The sequence below is a fragment of the Pseudonaja textilis genome, chromosome 1, assembly GCF_049901715.1.
Source record: "Pseudonaja textilis isolate UNSWEBS1 chromosome 1, rPseTex1.2, whole genome shotgun sequence".
NCBI classification, from domain to species: domain Eukaryota; kingdom Metazoa; phylum Chordata; class Lepidosauria; order Squamata; family Elapidae; genus Pseudonaja; species Pseudonaja textilis.
The window spans coordinates 263,579,045-263,603,331 of record NC_141990.1 but is presented as its reverse complement, the minus strand read 5'-3'; the positions used below and the strand labels follow the sequence as shown (position 1 = coordinate 263,603,331).

General features: G+C 35.2%; 2 protein-coding genes across 12 annotated transcripts in view; one reads left to right on the top strand and one right to left on the bottom strand.

The window, feature by feature from the left end:
• ARHGAP1 (Rho GTPase activating protein 1) overlaps nt 1–17,685 on the top strand; it is a 37,579-nt gene extending 19,894 nt beyond the window's left edge. For both annotated transcript variants that reach the window (XM_026707833.2, XM_087921455.1), the window contains 10 exons: nt 4,984–5,071; nt 5,547–5,678; nt 5,878–5,964; nt 10,751–10,849; nt 11,744–11,851; nt 12,159–12,235; nt 12,584–12,661; nt 12,806–12,934; nt 13,184–13,287; nt 14,381–17,685. In XM_026707833.2, the coding sequence (XP_026563618.1) occupies nt 4,984–5,071; nt 5,547–5,678; nt 5,878–5,964; nt 10,751–10,849; nt 11,744–11,851; nt 12,159–12,235; nt 12,584–12,661; nt 12,806–12,934; nt 13,184–13,287; nt 14,381–14,560 (1,082 nt within the window). In that variant the 3' untranslated portion in view covers nt 14,561–17,685. The remainder of the gene's footprint in view (nt 1–4,983; nt 5,072–5,546; nt 5,679–5,877; nt 5,965–10,750; nt 10,850–11,743; nt 11,852–12,158; nt 12,236–12,583; nt 12,662–12,805; nt 12,935–13,183; nt 13,288–14,380) is intronic.
• A 2,256-nt stretch (nt 17,686–19,941) lies between these two features.
• ATG13 (autophagy related 13) overlaps nt 19,942–24,287 on the bottom strand; it is a 30,121-nt gene continuing 25,775 nt past the window's right edge. For all 10 annotated transcript variants that reach the window (XM_087921449.1, XM_026707778.2, XM_087921453.1 and 7 more), the window contains one exon: nt 19,942–23,993. In XM_087921449.1, coding sequence (XP_087777575.1) covers nt 23,916–23,993 — 78 coding nt within the window. In that variant the 3' untranslated portion in view covers nt 19,942–23,915. The remainder of the gene's footprint in view (nt 23,994–24,287) is intronic.

The following is a 24,287-nucleotide window of genomic DNA, read 5'->3' as shown; positions in this document are numbered from 1 at the left end:
AATTAATATTTCTTTAATTTACCAATCCTCTTAATTTGAAATTCTGGAAGCAGAGATAGTGCCTCTTCAATGTTTGCCGTGACATCATTAAATGTATCAAAACTGATTCCTGAAATCTAGAAAATGGGCAGTTTTTTAAAAAAATCCTCTGTGCTTTGGTACTTACTTTGAGCACTTTCTTTTAGAACCTCCCAGCATGATTGCTACTTTCTTCCAAATCAACTTAAGATCTGTTTATTCCATGGCTTTTCCATTTTTATAATCTCTTCCTGTAGATAGTCATAAGCTTACATTTCTTGAAGATTGTGTCTTAAATGTCTATGAAGATACGTTTATCTTCACTTGTCTATACAGACAGGTTGATTAATATAATTTTGAAATCTTGGCAATTACTATTTTAAAAATGGTAAATTTTAAAAGAGGAGTCAGCTCCTCTTTTCCTAAGACAAATTAATTTATGGTTTTAAATGCGGAATGAAAGACACTGTTATGAGGAATGGTAGAAAAGAAAGCTTCCTGAGCTGTTAAATATTCTGCCTTTTAAAATCCTGTTTTTCCTTAGCCTAACAATTCTCTCACACCTGTATTACTGAGGTATAGAAACACACTGGTTTCTCAAGTTTGCTGTTGTTGAGCTTCCTAGTTGCCATTGCATTATGTTTTTTTGTTTATCAGTTATAGTTCATTTCAATATCCTATTTTTAGCATTATTAGCTAAACAGTGCATTAAAAGGAGGAAGAGATTCTAGAGACAGTAAATAATGCTTCTGTAATCATGTAGGTCTTTTTTCGTGGAAAAAACTAGGATAGCCAGCTTGTTTACTAAATAATTTTTAGAGGAAAAAAGCTTATAGTATATTTTAAGCAACATTTAAAGTGTTTCGCATATTATAAAAAATCTTTATCTCACATTGGATTCATTTTTGAAATTTCAAATATCCTGGACAATTTTGAAATAACTTGTAGCCCTGGAAACATTTGAAGATAGTCTGGGAAAATATTGCAGGTGCAAATTGTATAGCAGTGACATATTTTCTGAGCGCACCAAAGAGATTCTGATGTATAATATGACCTTCTTATAATTCAGCATTCAAATTAAAATTCAGCAATGCAGTTTTATGTAAAATTAACCAGCTGATTTCATTTTTATTAAATATACATGTTTTGAAATAATGGGAATTCAATCATTGTTTATTATTTGTTACACACTGAATTCAATTATCAATAGAAATATTTCTCCCTGAGTCATATAAAATATTTATAAATATTAAGACATATATTATGATATAATCGGTTGTCATACTTTATAAATGGTAGCTTTTTTTGCCAAACTAAAACACAATAGTAATTAATCTTGTTGATATTAGACAAGTTGGAAATAATCAAGTTATTTCTCCTGTGCTTTGAAAAGTATTATATATTTTATTAGAGTAACCAAGAAGCTAAGTATAATCATGGTTTACTTTTGAACTGATGTTGATTTTTCTAAGAGTTGGGAATTGGGTTTGCTCTAAAAGTAAAGGTTGAAGATGGAGATCATTGTCTATGAACAGTTTTCAAAGCATCCAGCTATTTCTGTGTTTATTTACTTGTTTCCACTTTAAATTCAAACTCAAAATATTGAATTTAAACTCTAATTATATACACCGCATCCTATTAACACAAATTAGGTGATAGCCTGATTATCTGATGCAAAAATATTCTGCTACCATTCAGGAATGCTGCTATAGAGCAGTAGAAGACAATATAATTTCACTGTGCATTTTTTTCACCTTGCAAGTTTTTGTTCTCTGCTTCTGACTTGCAGATTTTGTTAAATTAGTCAACTAAGGGCTAGATGGTTATAGAATATTGTACAATATTTCCTTATTGTGAGTGGGTACATCAGAAATATTAACCTGTCCATATTTAAAGCCTGTTATCAGTTCTTGTTTCACATGGAATTCACACTTAAACAACTGCTTTGTCAAAGCAAAATAATACTGACACTCTGTCTCTTAAAAGAATTATGGTTTATAACTTAAGAAACACTGCCATACTAGTGGTAGGAATATTCTTTTTTGCAACTTTTTAAAAGGATCTTTTCTCTTTGACTATACTATACAGAATACCATCCTGCAGAACAGAGAAGTATATCTGCCTTTGTTGAAATAGATGTATGAAAAAAAAATGATAAGGGGTTCCATTGTACCGTATTAACTACAAAACAATGTTATCCCAGTTAACTCTTAAGAGCATCTGCAATCTACTCCAGTGCATACATTGGATATATGTACTGTGTCAGTAATTCAATATTTGGGGAACTATATGAATGTTTCTTACTGAGGTGCTTTATTTTTGGGCAACCATGGGATAAACTGTTGGATGTTGGTCTTGTGACTTGACTGGTAACTGTGTATAATTGTTTCAGATTAGCTCTGCATTGCCGTCCTGGTTTCATGTCTCTCTTAGGTGCCATTTTGTCACAAGTGCCTTCCACCATCATGTGCTTGAATGGCAAATCCTAATGTTTGCACAGGTACAAGAGAAAAAGGAAAGAAAAGAAAATCTTAGGAGAGGGATTTCCAAGCTAATAAGGACAAATATACTTAATAGGCATGGAATGATGCCGAACTCTGGGTGGAAGGCATAAAAAAATGGGGAATGAGGAAAATGGCAAATGGAGTGTCTGGAAACATGAACAGTGAGTACTCCAACCTTGTTGCAGGTTCCATTTGTATCTGCTATTTGCATCAGTCCTTTACATAAGCAGTGTTTATTTCAAATGAGTACATATGTAGCTCGTATCTCATTTGATACAATTTCCTTCTCCCCCCACCCCATCATTTTTACATTTACATGAACTGCCCCTTGCTTGATCATTGATCCTAATATATTGTATATTTAATATGTCGAAGGATGTTCTTGTGAAGGAGTTTGCTTCATTTGAAGCTTTACAGAATAATGCTGTTTAAACATGTATTAATTATTTCGGTATTTGTAGAAATAAGATCTAAACACAATTAAGATGATTATAGGCCTTAATAATATTTGGCATTGTATTTTGTCTTGTATCAGTCATGAGTAAGCTTCATTTGTCACAAGAATACATAAAGTAGAACTTGTAAATACACCTAATTAAAGAAAATGACAAAATATTCCTCCCTTATGAATTTGAAGTAACAATAAACCGATCAATCAAAATAAAATCTGTATGACAGGAAATTTGTATTTTCTTTAACCGTTTATATACTATGATGATGATAGTTAAAATATTAAACAGCAAGAAAATGCATATAATTTCAACCTTCTAGGCAGAAAGGACCAGCTTTGCTCCCATAGAGGAAAATATCGAATTCCTTTTTCATATGCATATGTTCGTTTAAGAAAATGTGTTTTAGGTAGGGGCTATTTCAAACTTGTGTTTTAATCATAGGAGAAGTCAGATTGTCAAATGTAGTTTTTTTTGGGAAAAGATAATTTACTCCAAAGCTCAAGATCTTTTAACATTCCACTTGTATTATATATTGCAATAGATATATAATGGCAACTAAGTTCCCAAACAACAGATTATTAAACCTTGTATGCACAAAATCATACTCATCAGCCTTTACGTTATTCTCATAAAAACAACAACCCAACTCATCTTCTCATAACCTGGCAAGGTAGTGGAACCTCTGTTTCTGAAGTCTCCTCTTGATAACGGTATTATTTGTTTTCATTATAGGCTGCTTAAAAGGCTTCCATTAATGATATAACTTTCATATTAGATGTAATCTGTTAGTAGGGGAAAAAATGGGGGAAACTTATAATCAGATACCTCTTGGTCTGTGGAGTTCCTTGATTAGGGTATTGTTTTCTGCTTGAGCTACCAAGGAGGAAACCACACCCCCACCAACATGGCAAGTAAGTTACTGTATGTAAACAGGGAGCAAATCTCATACTCACCAACACTGATGGTGTCACCAGTGGCCCCCAACGTTTTGGGCACTACTGGTTCTGTGGAGAAAGGTTTTTCCACGGACCGGAGGGGGTGTGGCTTTGCGTGCTGCCTGCATCCTGTGGAAGGGGTTTCACTTGTTTGCGCAGCCCGGTTGCTGGCATCCCTCGACCTGGTGCCAGTCCACTGACCGTGGTTGAGAACCCCTGACCTAAATGGGGAATTAAACATCTGCAAGCAAACAACCAAACTCAAAGAGCACCAAGGACTCCACAGTTCAACCCCGAGTTACATATATCCTCTTCTATTGGAAACTATTGGTCTGCCATGTCTGAGACAAATGTTGTCACAGATTTGTTTAGTCATCTGCATGGTTCTGGGCTGTAAAAAAATGATTATTTTATATAATATGTGTTACGAGTCAGTAGCAGAAGTCCTTGTGACTCTGCCATCTGCTGCTTCGCTTGGTAGTTGATAGAGCTTGAGGGCAGATAATTATGACTTAATTTTTGAGTTTGTTTGCTTTGCTTCCTTGTGAGCATTTTCCTTTTCCATACCGAGGATGCAAGAACAAGCAGGTGCTGAGAGATTGGATGCACTGGGGAAAACATTCACGGCAAGAATACTCCCCTGTAAATTAATCAGTTACCTTTTTTTCAGACTGTGTGTTGAAAAGGGTTTTGGTTTTTTTGTTTATTTCCTTTGCTTTAGAACCACAAATATATGTCATGATGATGCTGTGGATGTTCTTAAGTTGAGTGAAAGAGAGCAAATCCACACTGACGTCTCATGGCCAAGGGTTGCCATTATCTTTGTCGCTTTAAAAAAAATATCACTCCTCCACCTTTCATTGGCAGGACATTTGGTTGCTCTCAAGCATTAGCCATGTCCGATCTGTGTCACTAGTCTTTTTTTGCAAGCAAATGTTATGTGGCAGTTTTTAGTTTGGTGTTGAGTTGAAAATGGCATTGGAATATTTAAGCATGTGACTAGGCTAGCTCTGTTTCTATTTGAGGCTCCTTACTTTCTGTTTTATGCGGTGACATGTAGCATTTCTGTCCTAGGTGATGATAAGTATGGGAGGAAAGTAATTTTGTTCAGTGCCTGTCGGATGCCTCCTAGCTATCAGCTTGATCATGTGAAGCTGCTAAGGTGAGTGTTGCTCTACCTGACTTGCTTTATCTTTGAATTTCCCCAAATGCTTCTCATCCAAGAAGCTTCCTCAGTTCTAACTGACCGGTGGGGAATGGAAGGATTTATGTTCTTTGCAGTCATCTGGTCGTTAGCACTCTGAGGGCTGATCATTAGCTCCCAGAGAAGAATATAAATCCTTCTTTCCCTACCGTTCAGTTAGAACTGAAAAATGGATGAGAAGTGAAATGTTTTCAAAGAAAAAAACCAAGAAAGTTTAGTTGCCTTATGGAAAAAGCACTTTTGGAACGTTTTTGATCAACCATTAAGGGAAAATTCTTTGAACACCATACCAGTAGTTCATTTGTCAGCTATTTCTAGTCACATTTTAGAATCCATATCTGTCTTTATAGTGTATAGACTATTTCGAAATTGGACTGTTGTTACTCTGATTAAGTACCGATATAATTACTGACCACCATATCTTTTTCTTCAGCTATTTGAAGTATACACTGGACCAGTATGTGGAGAGTGACTACACCCTAATATATCTGCATCATGGTCTGACCAGTGAAAACAAACCATCTTTAGGTTGGCTACGGGATGCCTACCGGGAATTTGATCGCAAGTGAGTGGGCTGTGGTTTTGAATTTTAAAAGAGTTAAGATGGTCTGGATAAGTATAAAATAAAAATAAGTATAATATAATTTTTATATAATAACCTTCTTGGGTGAGAGATTTAGGTTGATTCTCTTTATTTTTAATAGCAAATCAAGTTCTCTTCAGTTAAAAACGTTTCAAATAAATCATAATTCTTTGTTTTTCAGATACAAAAAAAACATAAAAGCATTGTTCATTGTGCATCCAACTATGTTCATCAAGACACTGCTGATTCTCTTTAAGCCCTTGATCAGGTATGAAAATATGAAGATGTTTTGTTGGTAATAGTATGGATCTAGTCTAAAATGGTTAGGAAGTGTGTTTTTTTAGTGTTTTTTTTAAGTAAGCATACAATTATAGGTTGTAATTTTAAAAACTATATTGTTTTTGTCTTCCTTCCAGGAAGGAGTTTGAGGATGCACTATTTCCCTAATTTTTTCCTTACAAAAATGGATGAATTGGGCTGAGAAAGCCATTATATATGGTTTTTATATTTGGTTTAGCAAAGCATTTGATCGGGTGTTATTTTGATTAGCATTCAAAATGTCCAGTGATATTTTGATTAGCAATCTGTTAAGTTTAGGCTGGTGAGATGATAGTTGAATAGCCACATACTGGCTCAAAAATCATACTCAAAAGAGGCACTTCTCAATGATTCCTTATTATCTAGATAAAGGTATCAGGTGAGATGCTCCAAGGCCGAGTCCTGGGTTTTCTGTTTTTCATTATTTTTATGATTTGGTTGAAGAGGTGGAAGTAATGCTTATCAGATCTGCAGGCGACCCAGTAATGGACATGATAGCTAATTCCATAAATAAAATTCGAAACCATCTTGACAGATGGAAAATAACTGTAACAGACTGAAATTGAACAGAGGCAAATGTAAAGCTCTTCACTTAGAAACCCCAAATTAAACCCAAAGCCATAAGCTGGGAAACTATATGGCTTGGTAATAATAGTATTTGTAACACGTTCTTGGAACAGCAGGTGATTACAAACCAAACATATGAGCCAGCAGTGTGGTTTGACTATAAAAATAATAATTAAAAAACTCTCCAGTTCTGGACAATACAATAGAATTCAGACAAACTAAAACAGGAGCAGAGAAGGGTAATAAGACTGATGAAGGGACTGGAAACTATATTTTACAAGGAGTGACTGAGACAACATTTACTCTTGAAAAAAATATGATAAGAGTATGCTAGTACTCTTCAAATAACTTTTTCATAGAAACAGCTCAAAGTCTCTGTGTTCTTGTGCAAAATACAGAAAAATGGGTGAAATTTATGGGAAGGTAGATTCTAATTGAATATTGAAAGGAATAATAAAAGTACATCAACAATTATTCTGAGAGATTGATGTCTTTATGTGGAAGTTAGGGATTTGTTGGGAATGATTTAAATTTGATTCCTGTGTTGAGCAGGAGTTGGAACCCATGGCTTAAATGGCACCTTCTAAACGCTACAATTCTATAATTTATTTAACAGCTGTATAGTTCATGGATTATTATAGGAGGATGTAGATAACTTCATTTTTCATCTAGACCTCTCAGGATTCCGACTCTTCCTTTTACCACAACTCAACTGTTTGTGTATCAGTAGTTCAATATTTTAGCCACCATACTCTCTCAGTACAGTAGGGTCAGTTCATTAAGTTATGGGAGTTCCATTTCTAGTTGAACAACTTGCACATGATGAAACCAAGAAAAAAGATACTTTATTTTATTGATCGATTGATTTGATTTGTGTGCCACCTAACTTGGCTAGAAGTGACTCTACTTTGCACATGTTCAAAAGCCCATCCATTTTATATGTCCAAAATAGACAAAATATTTCAAAACGGAGGCTACATGAATCATTCAGTACAGATAACCAGGATTAGATAGGATTTTCCAAGCAATGAAACTGCAGATGAGATGGCATGTAACAAGGCTATCTCTGTGTGTGTACATCGCTTATACCACAATGCTGTAGTTTTACAGTAATGTTCCATATTTGTTCAAAATATTCTTGCATTTTTTCCTCTAGAGCAGGGGTCTCAAACTCAATTTACCTGGGGGCCACTGGAGGCAGAGTCTGGGTGAGGCTGGGCCACATAAGGGATTCCACAAAAAACATTAAAAAAATATCCTCAAATGTTATACTTTCATATCATGGTGGGGGCCACAGGATATCGTCCTGCGGGCCGCAATTAGAGTTAATTTTGAGTTAATTTTGATATGCATATGACTTCTACTACATATCTTCAGAAGAAGAGGACTTTCAGTTTGAGCTTCTTCGGTGACAGACCGAAACCTCATCTCTCCAAGGCTTCGATCTGTGTTCACCGCTGGAGCACCCCGAGCCGGCTGGTTTCGGGGTTAAACCACCCTGTAGAGGTGGTGAAGAGGGGGGAGACTGCCTGCAGGGTTGAGGAGAGCCGCATCTCTCCTCCCCAGCTGGCCATTACTCCCTTTCCCGAAGGCGGTTGTAGTGGTGGTCAAAAATGGCCACCACAAAGAAGAACTCGACCGGAAAAGAATGTGCAGGAGGAACATAAGAGGAGAAAGTTTTGGTTGACCGGGTCAAACAGCAAAAGTAACAAATAAGGTACCCTGGAATTTAAACTTAACAACATTGTTCCCAAAGAAGATTTTGAAGCTGCGAAGAAGAGAGAGAAGGGTTTTTTTTCTTCCCTTCCTTAGGTTTTTTTTCTTCCCTTCCTTAGGTTTCTTTTCTTCCCTTCCTTAGGTTTTTTTTTCTTCCCTTCCTTATACTTAAGTAAGAAACTGAAAAAAAAATCCACTTTGACATTAATAGGCATCTAAGCTGAAAATAAAAGTCAAAGGGATAAATAAAGATTTCTGGACATTTAAAAGTTTTTAAAAGCTGGAAAGGAGAAAAAAAAAGAATAGAAGGGCAGGATCTGGAAAAATGGAGGAGACTGCCTGGAATTAAGGAATGGAACTGTAATTAAAAGGAACTTACAGTGAATTTTTAACAAGATTCCTCAAAGATACATTTTAATGGAAACTTGGTAACAAAATAATAGAACCCCAGGAAGAGAAAGTGGAAAAAAAGAAGCAAATAGAAACAGCCTTGGATTATTTGGATTACTTGGTGATTTTTGGTTTTTGCATCTAGATGACTAAAATTAACTGGGTGGTTGTTTAAAAGTTTTTAAAATGGTATCACTCTTAGAAGAACTGAAAAGGGAACTTAAAAAATGGAAAGAAGATGCACAAGAAGGGAGAAGATCTTTTGGCTTCGTGTTTCAATTCTTAGAAATATAGATCTGGAACTATGAGAAGCAACAAGAAACGCTTGCAGAACAAGAAGATTGGGACAAAGAAGAAGCCATCTTTAATGATCAAATAATTTTAAGTGGGGGGAAAAAAGAAAAGGGGGGAAAGAGAGTGAAAGGTTTAAGATTAGAAAAAACAACCAAAAAGAAGAAGAACAATTTGAAAGATAAGTATAATATTAGAAAGCAACAAAAGAGGGGATTACAGATGAGAGAGTTAGAAGTAGAGAGACGAGGGGGTAAAAAGGGGAGGGAGAAGAAGGCAAGAAAAAGAAATTGTAAAAGACAGAAACAAGAAATGGAGAAACAGGGAAAAGATAAGGATTGTAACCATAAGTTTGTTTAGAGATAATGGGTGAAAATTTAATTGTAAAAGGGATTCTGCAAAGATACATAAGATAGCTTTGTTATATTACAAATAGAAATAACTTTAGAAAATATGATGAAGGATAAAATATTTATTGTAATGCAGTGGGATGTTTGTTAATAAATAAATGGATTAAAATGATTGAGAGAATTAAAAGGGAACATTTTTAATTATTAGTAATGATTTATAAAAATATAAGTGAGAAATATGAGAAAAAAAAGAATTAACCATGGAAAGTTTATGGGTGTTCCCAAGGAAGTATGATATTCCATTGAAAAGAAATGTTAAAGATGTTAAGATTTTAATGCATATTAATGATAGAATTGAATTGGAATGGAATGTGTTTTATTTACATATATATATAATTTTTTCTTTTTAAGAATATAGTGTCTATTTTAAGAATGTACCAAGCAGAATTCGATTGGAAGTTATGTATTATATTGAATGCTATAATCTTAAAGCTATACATTGAAGCTTAAATAACAGCTTGAATGGATAAAATTAAAGGATATAAAGGTGTCATACTCTAATTGGTAACTACAGGGAAAAATTTGTTTAATAAGAAAAGATAATGTGAAATTGTAACAGGACAGACCAAAGTATAAATATAATGATTTGAATTGAGATAATCAAAACAAAGTTGAGAAAATTAGAAGAGGGGAAAAACTATGTAGAAAATATAAAATGGGAATAACATATGGAATAGAATATAAAAATGAGCGTGAAATTGAGTTTTATGTCTGTATGAAGAAGTGATGACCTGGGACCATGCTATTTTCAAAAAAGATGTTTTATTTGTATTTTGTTTTTGTGAAAACCCAAATAAAATTTTCCAAAAAAAAGAACAAAAGGAAAAAGGATATATTTCCTATTTTCTACTTATTTTCTTTGTAGCATAGTGCAAATATTGCCTGCAGTCCAGTAGTTCAGCACTATGACCAGTATTACTGAAATTCACTCTTATTTACTCATAGTTTCCATAATGTGGCTACTTTATTATTATTGTTTTTATATATCTTAAACAAATGCCTTTGCCCTATGGGGATCAAAAATGCCTAATGTGTTGAGCTTCTATTTGTATTTTTTAGTGTTGGAAATCTTCCAGTCAGCTGATTGCTGAGGATTTCTTCTCTGTAAATGATTTATTACAAAAGACAGAAGGTTCTTTTATAAAGAAAAATCTGTAGAACTACATTTGGAAAAGGATCAGTTTTTAGTCCATTGCAAAATGTAAAGATGAATAATTTTAGTAATATATAGTATAAATTGCCAATGATGCAGGAACTACTGCACAAGGGCATCCTTCTCAATGTTATTTTTGTCTTTTCGTCTCATCCTTGAATATACTAATACTTATTTTTTCATGTACTGTGTTATCGATTGTCTTGCAGCTTTAAGTTTGGACGGAAGATATTCTATGCAAACTATCTGAGTGACCTTGAGGAGCATGTGAAGTTGGAACAGTTGGGAATCCCAAGTCAGGTGCTAAAGTGAGAACAGATTGCTTATTGACTAGCTTATCTCCAGCTTCTGTGGAGGATGATGTATTAAAGGGAGTCAAGGAAAGGGCCTTCAATGTTTGGTTTCTTTGCACATTACGGTATGATATAGGCAGTCCTCGACTTAAAACCATTTATTTAATGACCCTTTGAAATTACAATGGCACTGAAAAAAAGGGACTTAAGACTGTTTTTCACACTTACAACTGTTGCAGCATCCCCATGATCAGCTGATCAAAATTCAGATGCTAGAGAATTGGTATGTATTTATGACAGTGTCCCAGGGTCGTGTGATCTCCTTTTATGACTTTCTGACAAGCAAGGTCAATGAGGAAGCCAGATTTATGTAACAACTGGGTTACAAACTTAACTGCAGTGATTCAATTCACAACGGTGGCAAGAAAGGTCATAAATTCACTTAACAACTGTCTTGTTTAGCAACAGAAATTTTGGGCTCAGTTGTGATCATAAGTCAAGGACTACCTGTACTTTGAACCATTTGGATGCCTCCCAGCAAAAGAAAGGGAGACATTTTTTTTACAGTCCTTGTGTTGGATACTTTCTCCCAGTTATTCAACTGTCTTATTGGTCCTTTACCTTATACTTGAGACCTTTAACTTTCTTAAGCAGAGATTATTTTAGGTGCCATCTTTAGTGCGCTATAGATCTAACCTGCTCATTCCAAATTAATTGTTTTTGTTCAGTTGCCTATGACCTTGATGTCCTAGGTTTTATTAGAGGGTTTCTAACAGTTAGTTAGCAGACAGTGTCACTGTTATAGAAAGTATATTGTACGGCATTCTTTCACAAAGTAGTGCATCAATGGGTACTAGTTAAATAAGAATTTTCAATGTAGGAGGGATACCAATGTTTCTTTCATTGTAGGTATGATGAGTATCTGAGATCACTACAAAAACCTGCCCAGGTGCCTCAGAAAGCAACACCACCCCGTCCACCTCTGCCAAATCAGCAGTTTGGAGTTTCTCTCCAACAGTGAGTATTTCCATTTCTTTATTTTAGTTGGTGTACTAGTGATGCCTGCACACTTTCTCTGGGTATTAGTATTATTAATCTTTCCAATCCAACTACTGATGTAATAGGTTTTCTTCTGCCAGGCTGAGCTACCAAGATCACAGCGAGAGAAACCCTGAATATTAGCTAGTTTCAGGGTCTTTTCTCCACCCCCACCCCCCAAATAATATGTGTGTCATGAGTGGTTCTTTTAGAAAGGTTGGTGTAAAATTATTTCTAAGTTCTTGCAAAGGAAAGACAAACATTTAAGCTTCTCCTCTACCAACAGGCTGAAAGAGAAGAGCGCAGACCGCAATCCTATCCCATTGGTGATCAGAGAAACCACTGCTTATCTACAAGAGCATGGTAAGAGCAGGGAAAATGCATGTTCAAATTGATTTGTCCCCTCTAGTATCCCCTACAGGGATGTTTTGCTTGGATGAGCATAGCTGTTTTCAGATGTCTTAGCATTTTTCTAACTCCACACTGAAAAACAGTGCAATTCTATATTTAGCAGTATTGTAGCTGTTTCCATGTAAATATCATGGGCCAAATTTCTCTAAATCCTTTGGAGAACTTACAGTCTTCTTGCTTCATTGTCCAGTTCTATAATTGGCAGAATAGATACAATGTTTTTAGGGCTACGTAATGTTTATTGCTCATGTCTGTAATAATACAGTTCCTCTGAGCTCTTTCCCTTCCTGCTTCTTTCAGCTCTTACCACACAGGGGATTTTCCGGCGATCTGCAAATACACAAATAGTAAGAGAGGTTCAACAGAAATACAACATGGGTAAATGTCTGCTACAGGTAGTCCCTTTCATTTGTCTTTCCCTTCTGGATGGGCTTCAGATTTCTCTTGGTACATGGAACTTCTGCCATATTGCAGGTTATGCTTTGGCTATTGCTCTGAAACACTTTATTCTCTCTTGCCCAGGATTGCCTGTGGATTTTGCAACATATGAGGATGTGCATCTTCCCGCTGTAATTCTCAAGACCTTCTTGAGGGATCTTCCTGAGCCTTTGCTCACCTTTGGTCTCTACAGCGATGTTGTCAATTTCTACAGTGAGTGCTTATCAACATGGTCCTAATCCCATATCAGTAATCTTTTCTTAGGATGATGCCTAACCCAGAGTTATGATAGTCTTTGACAGTAGGAGACAACTTATTTTTTCAAGTTAATATAATTAAATTTCTATTGATTAAGAGACTCGTTTCTTTTCAAATGTTTTTTCTCTGCAAGATAATCTCTCTCTATATTAGCTGGAATTGGGAATGTTGGTGCATATTACACTTGTTTTCTTTTCCTTTAAGGTATGGAGGAAGAAAAGAGTATAGATATTGTTCGCAAAACACTTCAGAGTCTCCCAGAGGAAAACTTTCAAGTTCTGTGTGTATTAATGAACTTTCTTGGGCAGGTGAGATTAGTGTAATATATACTTTTCAAATTCTCAGTCGTAAGATGTGGCTTAAGTAGTTTTAAAACACATTTGAAAAGTTAATGGGGGGTGCCTCTCACTTATTATTACTCATCATAATATGATAGGCACCCTCCATTAATTTTGTATAACTCTGTGTTTGAATATGAAATACATTGTTTAGAAGACCTGTGAAGAATTTGATCTTCATCTTGTGAGGGAGCATAAGGCCCTTTGTTTCCTCATGATTCTCATCTTTAATCTTTTATGTTTGACTAAATATATTGCCATTTTTTTATTTGATTATGACAAGCTGCCCAGAGTTGCTGAAAGATGGGCATCATACAAGTTTAATAAGTTATTATTATTAGTTACTATTTGGAAATGAGATGCTACAGTAGGTGAACTTAAATTTTTCCTGTGTATCCAATCTGTATCCCTTCTATGGTGCTCCATCCTGATCGCCTTTCCCCAGTCACTGGCAAATATTCTTTGTGTGAAAACTTAAAGCTCAGGTTCCCCCAAAGAACTTCATTGTTGAACAATGATTAGAAAATTTCTACATCCGTGTTGAAATCAGGTCACTAGGGTGGGTCCTTCCTAAGACTCTGTGACCATTAAACAGTTACGGGTGCCTAGTCGTTGTAGAAGTGGATAGCTTTATACATATCTTAAATCAATCAAATGTATAAGATCACTCAACTCACAATGTCTGTGTGATAAGTTGCTCACATGTCCTTAGACAGTTGAAGTGGCTTATAAACTGACAAATAAATATTTACCAATTAGTTTTTTGTTACATTATTCCATAAAAGTTTGAAACCAACAGAGTAAAAGAAATTAGAGGATGACTGATTCTATAAACGGGGAAGAAAAAAAGATTTGTAATTAAAGGCTTGTAGTCTATTAAACAGCAGGTATTCTAAACTCTAAATATCACTATTTTATATGCAAGACAACTTGGGTCTTTATATGTAACCTGAGAGTTGAATAAATGGTAAGGAGCTAAGAACCATTGAATCAAATTCCCATTTTTTTTCAAATAGTAAGAATAAATTTTCTTTCTCTTTTTCTCCTGTTACTTCACATGTAGGTCTCTGCCAACAGTGATATTAACAAGATGACCAATGCCAATCTGGCAGTAGTTTTTGGCCCAAATCTGTTGTGGGCTAAAGATGCAGCTATAACCCTCAAAGCCATCAATCCTATCAACACCTTTACCAAGTTCCTCTTGGACAACCAGAAGCAGCTTTTCCAGAACACAGAGGCTTGAGCCATAAGCTGTTTGTGCTAGCACTCTCTGTGTCCACTGTGATCATTCCTTTCTCCTCCTCCTCCTCCTCCTCCTTTTCTTTTCTACCTTGCTTTGGAGATGTGGCCATTCTGAGGAAGTTCCAGGTGGTGTGTAGTGTGAAAGATGGATACAGTTTGCTTGTTTGTATATATGGAAGGTTTTGCAGAAGGGGGCTTATCAGATGAGGAGGGAAAGCAGAACTTACAAATCAAGTTCTACCTTGGCTATTCTGTCTTGAGTACTGGTTCTAGGATTCAGGTTGTTCTTAAATGTTTTATCTCCTTTCCTTTCCTGAATATGTCCTATCAGATAAGTCTCCTTAACTGTCAATGGAATGGCGTTCTCTTAGTACTGGGGGAGTGGATTAGAGTAGAATTTATCTCAATTGATTCTCTGTTTCAAATTGATTCTTCACAGGTGCCCAAGTCAGGCAATCCTCTTTTAACACTGATGAGTAGCACTGACTTGCTGAGTACACTTTATATCTTTGACAGACACATGGACTTAGTCCCTGGCAAAATTGAACCATAATACAACTGGCTTAAGTGCCTGGAAACCTATCTATAGATTTCATGCAGCTCTGACCCTTGATCTATTATCAGATGTTCCTGCTATGTAAAGATATGTGCTCTTGGATGCAACAGAGATCACTTTTCTGTCTTTTCAATGTTCTGTAGACTTTGCCAGCAATTTATTTCAAATCGGCCTTGGCAGCAAGCCTTTCCTTTTTCATTGGCAGATAATGAATGCAAGGATATGTATGTGTATTGATATGCATTCAACCAGGCCAGCTTCTCTCTGCCAAAGTCCAGATCAAATGTTGACCATACCTGTGACTGAAACACAGGAAATGTGCTATAAGGTGGTTCTGGATGCAGCACTTTAGCCTTTGGAATTAGATTTGTTTTCAAGCAAAAGCTTCATAATAGGGTCAAACCTTATCCTAATGTGCTGGGATCTACTGTGCCAAAACGATTAAAGAATGAATTTGTTTCTACCATCTTTTCCTTATGGGTCTCAAATGTTGTTTTTTGACTTAGTCAAATGACCCTGATGCACCTTTGGGTTCCTTGGCACTTGAGAGATATGATGCATAGCTTTCTCTTTTTCTAGGAAGTGAGACAGCCCTGCAGTAGGTTTATCTGTTTGTTTTTTTTACTGTTTCATGAAATTAGTTTTGTAAGAGCTAGTCTTAATTTATATAACAATAGCAGTGTCCTACAATGTCTTTAGCAGTCATAGTTTGAAAATAAAATCTTAACATTTCCATTATGTTCTGCTGACACCTCTGTTGGCAGCTGGATATGACCACATAGCCGTAAGTTGACCCTACAAGGTAGAGGGGCCAAAAATCATACAATTATAAAGAGTAGCCATGTTTTTTACCCCATAGTTCAGTGCAATTATGTAATAAAATTATTTGTTATGCTTATAATTAACAAATGATCAATGAGAACTAAAAAGTGCATCTGGGTTATCGATGCCAGTAGTTGAACCATGACTGGTGTAAGAGCTCGAGTAGTAATTGAAAAAATTCTCAAACTGATAGTGATAACCAGGAATGGCAGATTAAGGTGGTTGAAGCTATTAAGAGGGGCTGATGTGCTAAGATTGTTCATTCTCCTTTATTAAGGCATGTATGATTATTCTAATATGTTGTACGTAGTGGTTAGTCTAAAGAAACATGGGATCCTTTCAGGTAGAAATGGAAAGTTATGAAGATTATCAATAGTTTTTTTTTCCTTAATGTCTTTTATATAATACTATTTAGCATGACTAAACGAGGAGTGGCCCTGCGTAGAAACTCTATCAATATTAGCTTCATTGTTTTATATTTCAGGCCATGAATAGCTTGTAGGCTATTTTTTATAGCATGCCATTGTGAATTGAGACTAGATTTGGTCTGATTCTAAGCTGTAGAAGTATTGCTTTGTTTCTTAAAAATGCCCAGGTGGAAAAGAAACTGATTGTACAGAAACTGAAATTTAGAATAGGAAGGTCCCAGTGCTGCAAGTTCAGTCCCTTTACTCAAACTATAATTTCTATACCGAATTAGTTTCAGAATTACGTTAACACAAGTTGAAGAGAAACTAGTTTCTTGGGGGTTCAGTATTGTCATACCTGGGCAATGACACATTTATCAATTACATATATTTCAAACTCCTGAATGTGACTTTGCGTTGCCAGGTTATAAAATATATCTTGTTAAGCTTAGCATATTATTAAAGCAAACTTGCAAAACTGTAGAAGTGAGCCGGTGTAAATAACCTTTAATTTTCTCACTTTGCTGAGAGCTACCAGAAAATCTAAAGCAGATGATTGCTTTGTTTCTTTTTCTTTTCTCATTTTGCCTTATTGAAACCATAGCTAGCTATAAACCTGTGATTGGGCTAGACTGTTTGAAAGAATGAAAGATGTGATTTGAACTAATATTTCATTCCCAAGTTTTGATTTCCAAAATGCCTGCTGCCTGAATCGGGGTATTCAAGCAGTCAGAGTAAATTAGAGGACCAGCATCCATGTAGCTGTTTATGTCTTCCCACCTCCTTTTCTAATAGAACTGAATAGTTTGTTGTGGCTATGCTTCCTCTCTTTTGTCCCTTAGGTGATACATCGACTTATTCCTGTTCATTGTTGCTTGGCTTTCACGTTAGATATTGACCTCGGACTCTGTTGATGGAGCACTGTCTCCACTTTATTCCTTTTTTGCCTGTTATTAAACTCACTGATTCTTTGGCATCCTTGGAAAACATTATGTGCCCACTTTGCTAACAGCTACTCCTCTGCTTACACTGACACAATTTTTGGGTATTACTGCTGATGTTGAGTCCAATCTGGGTGTCTTATGTGCGCTGCCTCAGCCAAATATTACATGGCCAAATGAGCCCTTATTGCACACTCTCCAGTGAGGTCTTCATGTGGTAATTTTTGTTGTTGTTCCCTATATATTTTACTTCTTTTGATTGTTTATTGGGAGCAAGGCTGGGGGTTGTTACTGTGACTTTTATTTACATATCCTTGTTTATTTCTTTCCAATGGTACCAATCTTGTATTCACAGTTTGCACTTTTTGTACTTCAATAAACACTCAAAACCAATAATAAATGTTGGTGTGCTTCTCAATTTGTTATTATAAGACTAGTTATTAAGAGATGCTTTTTAATAATAGGCACCCCCAATTGACTCCTATATTGTCAAGCATTGACTGGTTAAGTCAATACTTGAAAATATAGAAGCTGTTTTTCTTTTATTCTTAAATCCATTGTGTTGGTTGGATCCAGCACAAAGTCCCTATTAAGTATAAATCAATGCTTGTTAGATATCATGCAGTCCATTTTATCTAGTTACTCCAACTATACTATGGCTGTTTTAATTAATTAGTTGCTTTCAGATCTGGAGTAATGTTACTACAATCCAAATGTTTGTATGTATCTTCACTATAACTAAAGAGGAATTAATTGGAAATTAGGATCTTATTGATGGCTAACCTATCTAGAACAGGCTCTTGCTACTTTTACCTTTTCTAGGTAATGATCTCACTAACTCTCGAAAAGAAAACTAAAAAGCATCCAACTTGTGAAGATAAAGTTTGATCCTATGTGAAGTACATATGTTCCTTTGAGGGGAGGGCATATTTGCTTGCCAGGAGTGTGGACTATTATAAAAACTAGAACAATGTCAACTATGAGAACCGTAAACTTCTTCTGCCCTAGCTTTTATCTAAATTTACAGCTAAATATATCAAATGTAAATATAATCATATTGCTCTTTGGAATAAAAATGAAAATATTTATGGTGATTGGAAAATGAAAGGAATTATATATTAAAAGTAAACAGGAAAAGGAATATTTTTTTTAAAGTGTTAATTTTGGCTTTCACTCTAAGAAAACAACAGGTTGTGTTATAATTGACTAATAACATGATGTCTCTCATTGAAATTAGTAAGGTAACAGGAGGAATCACACTACTTATTTTAGTGTGATATATTAATATATTCTACCCATTAATGAACCCTTCTGTTGATAATTAGTTAATTTTATATGGAATTCAAGATAACACTTCAAAAATTGAAAAGTAGGGGGCTGAATTCTGATTCTAGTACTATAATAGCTTTTAAAAGGTTAAATGTTTTTTATCAAATAAAAAAATTGAAACTTCTCGTAAAATTTTCATGAACTATCAAATAGAAGCTTTTTAAAAACCGGAACATTCTTTTAGGATTTGGATATAGTTCTTCATAGCAGAGAAATGCATCAGGCAAATGTTTATAATATGAGTCACTTTATTTTTTCTAAGGATTTGCTCTCACAACCATTTCATTTTTTTTTATAATTTCCAGAGAATTATTTAACTTTCCATACCAAATGATGAGAACATGGTCCATTATAAATATGATTACCATGTTTTCTCTTTGAGGGACTGGGAGATTTCAAAGGGTAGAAATTGCTATCCAAATTAATGTCACATTTGGTTCCCATGTGATATATTGAGATCATACCAGGATGATTTTTGTTTATGGAAATTACAGCTGCAAAAGCCTTTTTCTTCCTTATAACTGAATATGAACTTAAACTGATATTAGGTCTTCTCTGGAAATACAAAGGCAAAGGTGTCCAACCCATCATCCATAGATTGCATGCAACTGCAATGTACTATATGGAGGGTCAAGGGATGATTTAACTCTCTTTATTTACCCATGAGAACTAAACACCTTAAACTTTGCAGAAGCAAAATACATTCATTTTGCCCCTTAACATCTCCCCATTTGAGCTGGGTAGCATAGGGGATGGAGAGGAAGATGTCACATGGGGGGGAAAAAAATGAAAGGTGCTTCTCAATTTTTTTCATTACCCAAAGTCACTTATCAGAAAGTCTTTTTTACCCAAGGTAGGTTAAACACTTTTAGTCCAATAAATGTCCCTGTTGTGGTTAGGTAAAGGATTTGTATGTTGTTATCCAGAGAACCACTTTTACCCAATTTTGAGTAGTTTACCAGGTTTGCGAAGCACTGGCTTAAGGCATCCATTTAATCCTAAAGCAAAGTTTGGCCTTGCCTACAAATGTTGTTACTAGCTCATAGTATCCAACACACCCGCATTTAAGGTTTTAGCATTTGCATGACTACACCCTGGTACGTAACTGCTTCTTAATGTGTTTGTGATAGCTCTGAGATACATGCATTCTGTAAACTATACATGGAAGCTAATTTCTGAGCTTTAATATGTCATCAATTTATTGTACAAATGCTGTACATGCAGAGATTTCATTTACCCAGCCTTACCGTAATGTTTCTGTACATAATATTGTATTTTCCTTGGAATTTAAATTGCACATATTTCTAGTATGGAAAAAATGAGACACTTTTATAGCATATATATTTATTAATGTAGTTATATAAATGATTAAAAAAATAAATCACATCAAAAGATTCTTGCCAACCTGAAATGAAACTCTGATAGCATAATTAAATCAGCCTATCTCCATTTCTGTGGAAGTATAAAAGTTCTTATTGATGTAATTATTGACAAAGCTAGGCCTCTATTGCAGGTTTATTAGTTATATTTACAGTATGTATGTACTTACAAGTACATACACTGCTTCCTATCACTCTAGAAGGCTTCTGAGTACGTTTCCTGTTCTAAAGGGCACTTCTAGTCTTTCATGAAGATAACAGCAAATGTCTATAGATTGCTTCTGAAATATTTGAATTATTTTTTCTCGCGTATTAATACTCTAGAATCAGTAGTATAATTCATCAAATTTCTACTATTTCATTCAGCTGCAAGGGTGTGACAAGGTGGATGTCACCTTACCAAATTACTTGTGTTTCATAGCTGATCTATGTGTGTCTGCTTCTCATACCATCATGTGCATTCATACTTGAAAGTCTTACTGAATCTGGAGAGGCATATTTCTGAAAAAAATGTTGGGAAAGGTGATATGAAAATGGCAATTCTAAAAAGAGTAGCCGAAGAGTTAGATGTTTGGCGGCTTTAACAGGAGGATAGCTGTTTGTTTTGCCTTGCTAAAAACTGAAGTTTTGGTAGAAAAGACAGTGGAACAGATGAATTTAAAGTAGCATAAAAGTTTTATTGGAAATTGTATGAATGTGTAGTGGAATATTTTGAATAGTGTTTCCAAATAAATGCAGGGGAAGAACCTTCTTCCTTCAATTGGTGCACTTGAATGTTGCCTGTTATGTATAAATTCTGATTCATAGCCCTGTAATGCAAGTACATAGACAAAAATGTATCCTTTGAAGATCTATAACTGGATCCCTGACGAGGATTTATGTGGGATAGTAAATTGATGTTTGATTGATGTTTGATTGATGTTTCGGCAGAACCAATGTGATTTGCTTCAAAGAATAAATAAAGAACCCAGACTCAGACAACAGCATCTGATAATATTATATAAGCATACTTTTTGCTGTTTCCCACCCCTGCAAGGACCCCAATTCTGTGAAGTTTTCAAAGGGTTATTCTGTTGGTAGAATATCAGAATCATGCCAATGAATACAATCCAGTACATATTTCAGTGTACGAAAAACACTGAACAGGAAATGAATATCAACATGAGTAACTTGTAATTCTATTCAAAGATATTGAAATTATATTATCTATATAGTTTTGAAGAATAAATATACAAGTAGTTCTCAAAATACGACCACAGTTGGGACAAAAAATTTGGTCATTAAGCAATACTTTGTTAACAGATTCATCAAGTGACTGGACCCAACTTTATGTCACTTTTAAGCACGGTGTTAAGCAAATTACACAGTAATTTGATGAATCTGCAAGACACTGCAGCCATTGTAAAAGTGAGCCTGTTGTTAAACAACCAAATTGTGATCATGTGACTGCAGTAGCAGTGGTGCGATGGTCACAATTTACAGGATTGGCCTTAATGTCACTTTTTCATAGCTCTGAATGTCAATAATGAATGTAAGTTGAGGACTACCTATATTTGACTAAATTCCTTTAATCGCCACGTCATTTTACTGTGAAAATGAAGGGGAACCAAAATAAGCATTGTGACTTGAGCCTCAAGGTAAATGTGCAAAAAAATTCTTAGTTTTGGCTGAGAGGCGACTTAGGAACATTAGAAACAGTAGAAACACAGCAATTTCCTTATCAGATATCATCATTTCTAAGAATAGGTTCTCCTGTAGTCAATGCTGGAAAAGCCAATCTTCTTTAGACAAATAGATCTACATCATCTGATATCTCATGAATAATAATAAAGAATGCTTTTTTTCTTATATTCATATAATATTTTGATTAAAAAGCTAAAAGGCTCAGGAAACGAAGCCCTATTTTATGCAGATATGACTATGGGTTAGAGCATCTTTCTGGCAATCAATTTTAAAGTAGTTGGGATGTTTCTATCATTCTGAGCCCCAAAACAAGCGCGCACACTCTACTTAAGGAGCAATTTAGGTATGAACTTAGATGTGTATTCTTCAGTGGACCAATAATGATTAACAATATCACAAGTACTTTGAAAATAAATTTAAAAGGTATTTTTCAGTCAATTTAAATAAATTTCTTAGTTTGAGCCATTAAGATAAACTACATGCTAGAAGACAAAAGATTTAATTTTCTGCTCATTTCTGCAAGGCAGTAGGGAACAGAAAATTCCAGAGCCTATCTGAAATAATAATCTCTACCCCATCTTAGACCACAAGCAAGCAAAACCTATAAGAGCAGAGCACTATAGGAAGTCAACATTCCATTATTTTAACTCTAAATATCCTTCATACGTAAAGGCAATGACCATACAAAAGCATCTAAGATGAAAGACAGAAGGAATGAGAGGATAGGATCTTCTTTCTTCAGTACAGTATATGGCAGTTCAATTCTAAACAGGTTTACTCAAATATATCTTCCTAAAGTTGACGCTTACTCCCATTAAAATATGCATAGAGGTGAATTCTCAGCCTGTTTTTTGACAACGGAAAGAAAGAACTTGTGCCCAGAGCCTAACTTATCCCTAAACTCGTATGGATGTCTTTTTCCTTCTTTCCTCCATAGTTGGTGTGGAGCATGGAGCAAAAAGAACATATAGAAATGCCAGTCAGTTGCATTACTTAATGCCTAACCTGTTAGAAAAACAACTTTAAACAAAACATTGCACGATAAAACAAGTACCATAAATCTCATAAAATGTACTTCTATACCAAGTTACTTTCTAATTCATCGCAGATTACATAAATTTATTTTACAAATATGACAGAGCTCAGCTTTTTAGAACTCTGCAAATTCACTATACCAGAGCACATATCTTAATTGTGACATTTCTAATTGTGACCCCCAAGAGGGCAGAATGAAATCAAGTCAATCTCTGGGAAGGATAAATTTCCCAGCATAACATGTCTGCTTTTGAAAAAGAAAAAAGAAAAAAAGGAAGATGCCCTCATTCATTTTAAGGTTGTTCACAGCACTTTTGCAGTGACAAAGAACAGCAACCTCTGGCTACATAACAATGTGAAAACATAACATACAACTTTTCTTTAAATATAGTTTCCTTTAGAATAATAAATATTTCTTATTTCTCTTAACATAGAGCAGCAGCATCTGTAAAAACTTTGGACTAAAGATCCCTAATTAAGTAATCCTAAAGAATTAGGATCACTAACATATTTACAATTAGCAATTGTAAGAAGACACCATGAACTCTGAACCTTCTTCAAAAGCAACAAGACTTTTTGTCTAGCCTTATTAAGCTGGCATTATTTTTTTACTCTTGTCGGTGGAAAAATATATGAAAAGCACTTTTTTCCTGCTCTTATGGATTAATTCTCAACTGCAGCGGGGGGAAAAACTTCATTCCTTATATCGTCATGCAGCTATGCAACACTTTACTTCCATTATTTAGAGCATTAGAAGTGAATATTATCCCCTGTTGTAGTATGTGAAACACACTCACTGAAAATAGACGAATTCTGCAGTGTTCCGAATTCAGTGAGCATGGATTATTCTGTTTGTTTTGATCCTTTCAAGTGATGGTTCTATTGAATCAAGTGAAAAAAGATAACAGTTGGGGGAAGCAGAAACAACAGAAAATCATTACAGATGAGAGAATGAAAGCAAAAGTGATCATTTTGTTCTTCATTATACTGCTTCAGATGCCAACTGTAACAAGAAGGAAAATGAATTAATTCATCACAAGGTCAGTTCAAAGTGATTCACATTTGTTCCTGCGTCGGACAAAGCCCAGAAAGCAAATGAAAGTGTTGGTGCAACATAACAGGACCCGGAAGGTGCAAAATGTATAGGCCTCCTTTTCCAGAGTGTCAAAAAGGACGTCCAAGGCTGTTCTAACTTGGTTCACTTTCACTGTAAGGTTTCTACAAAAGCATCGAATTCTTTGACGTTCCTCTCGTGAACAGCCAATTTCTCGGGCAGTGAGTCCTGTGGAGAGAGGAAATGTGTTAAGTGACTAAACTGAAATCTGTGGGGAAAAGATGCGGTGCTCAGCGGGAAAGAATGCATGCCCATTCAGAAAGCCCTTTCGTTAACCTGAAAACTTGCACATTTCCTTCAGATGATTGTGAAATGGAAGGTAGAAAGAAATTGGAATTTCTGCTGTAATATATTTAAATAAGCAAAGATGAGAAAATTTGGCCCAGTTGGACTTGAATCTCAGGTATTACATTACACATTTGCCAAGAATAAAATACTTAGTTCACAGAAAGCAAACCAGTG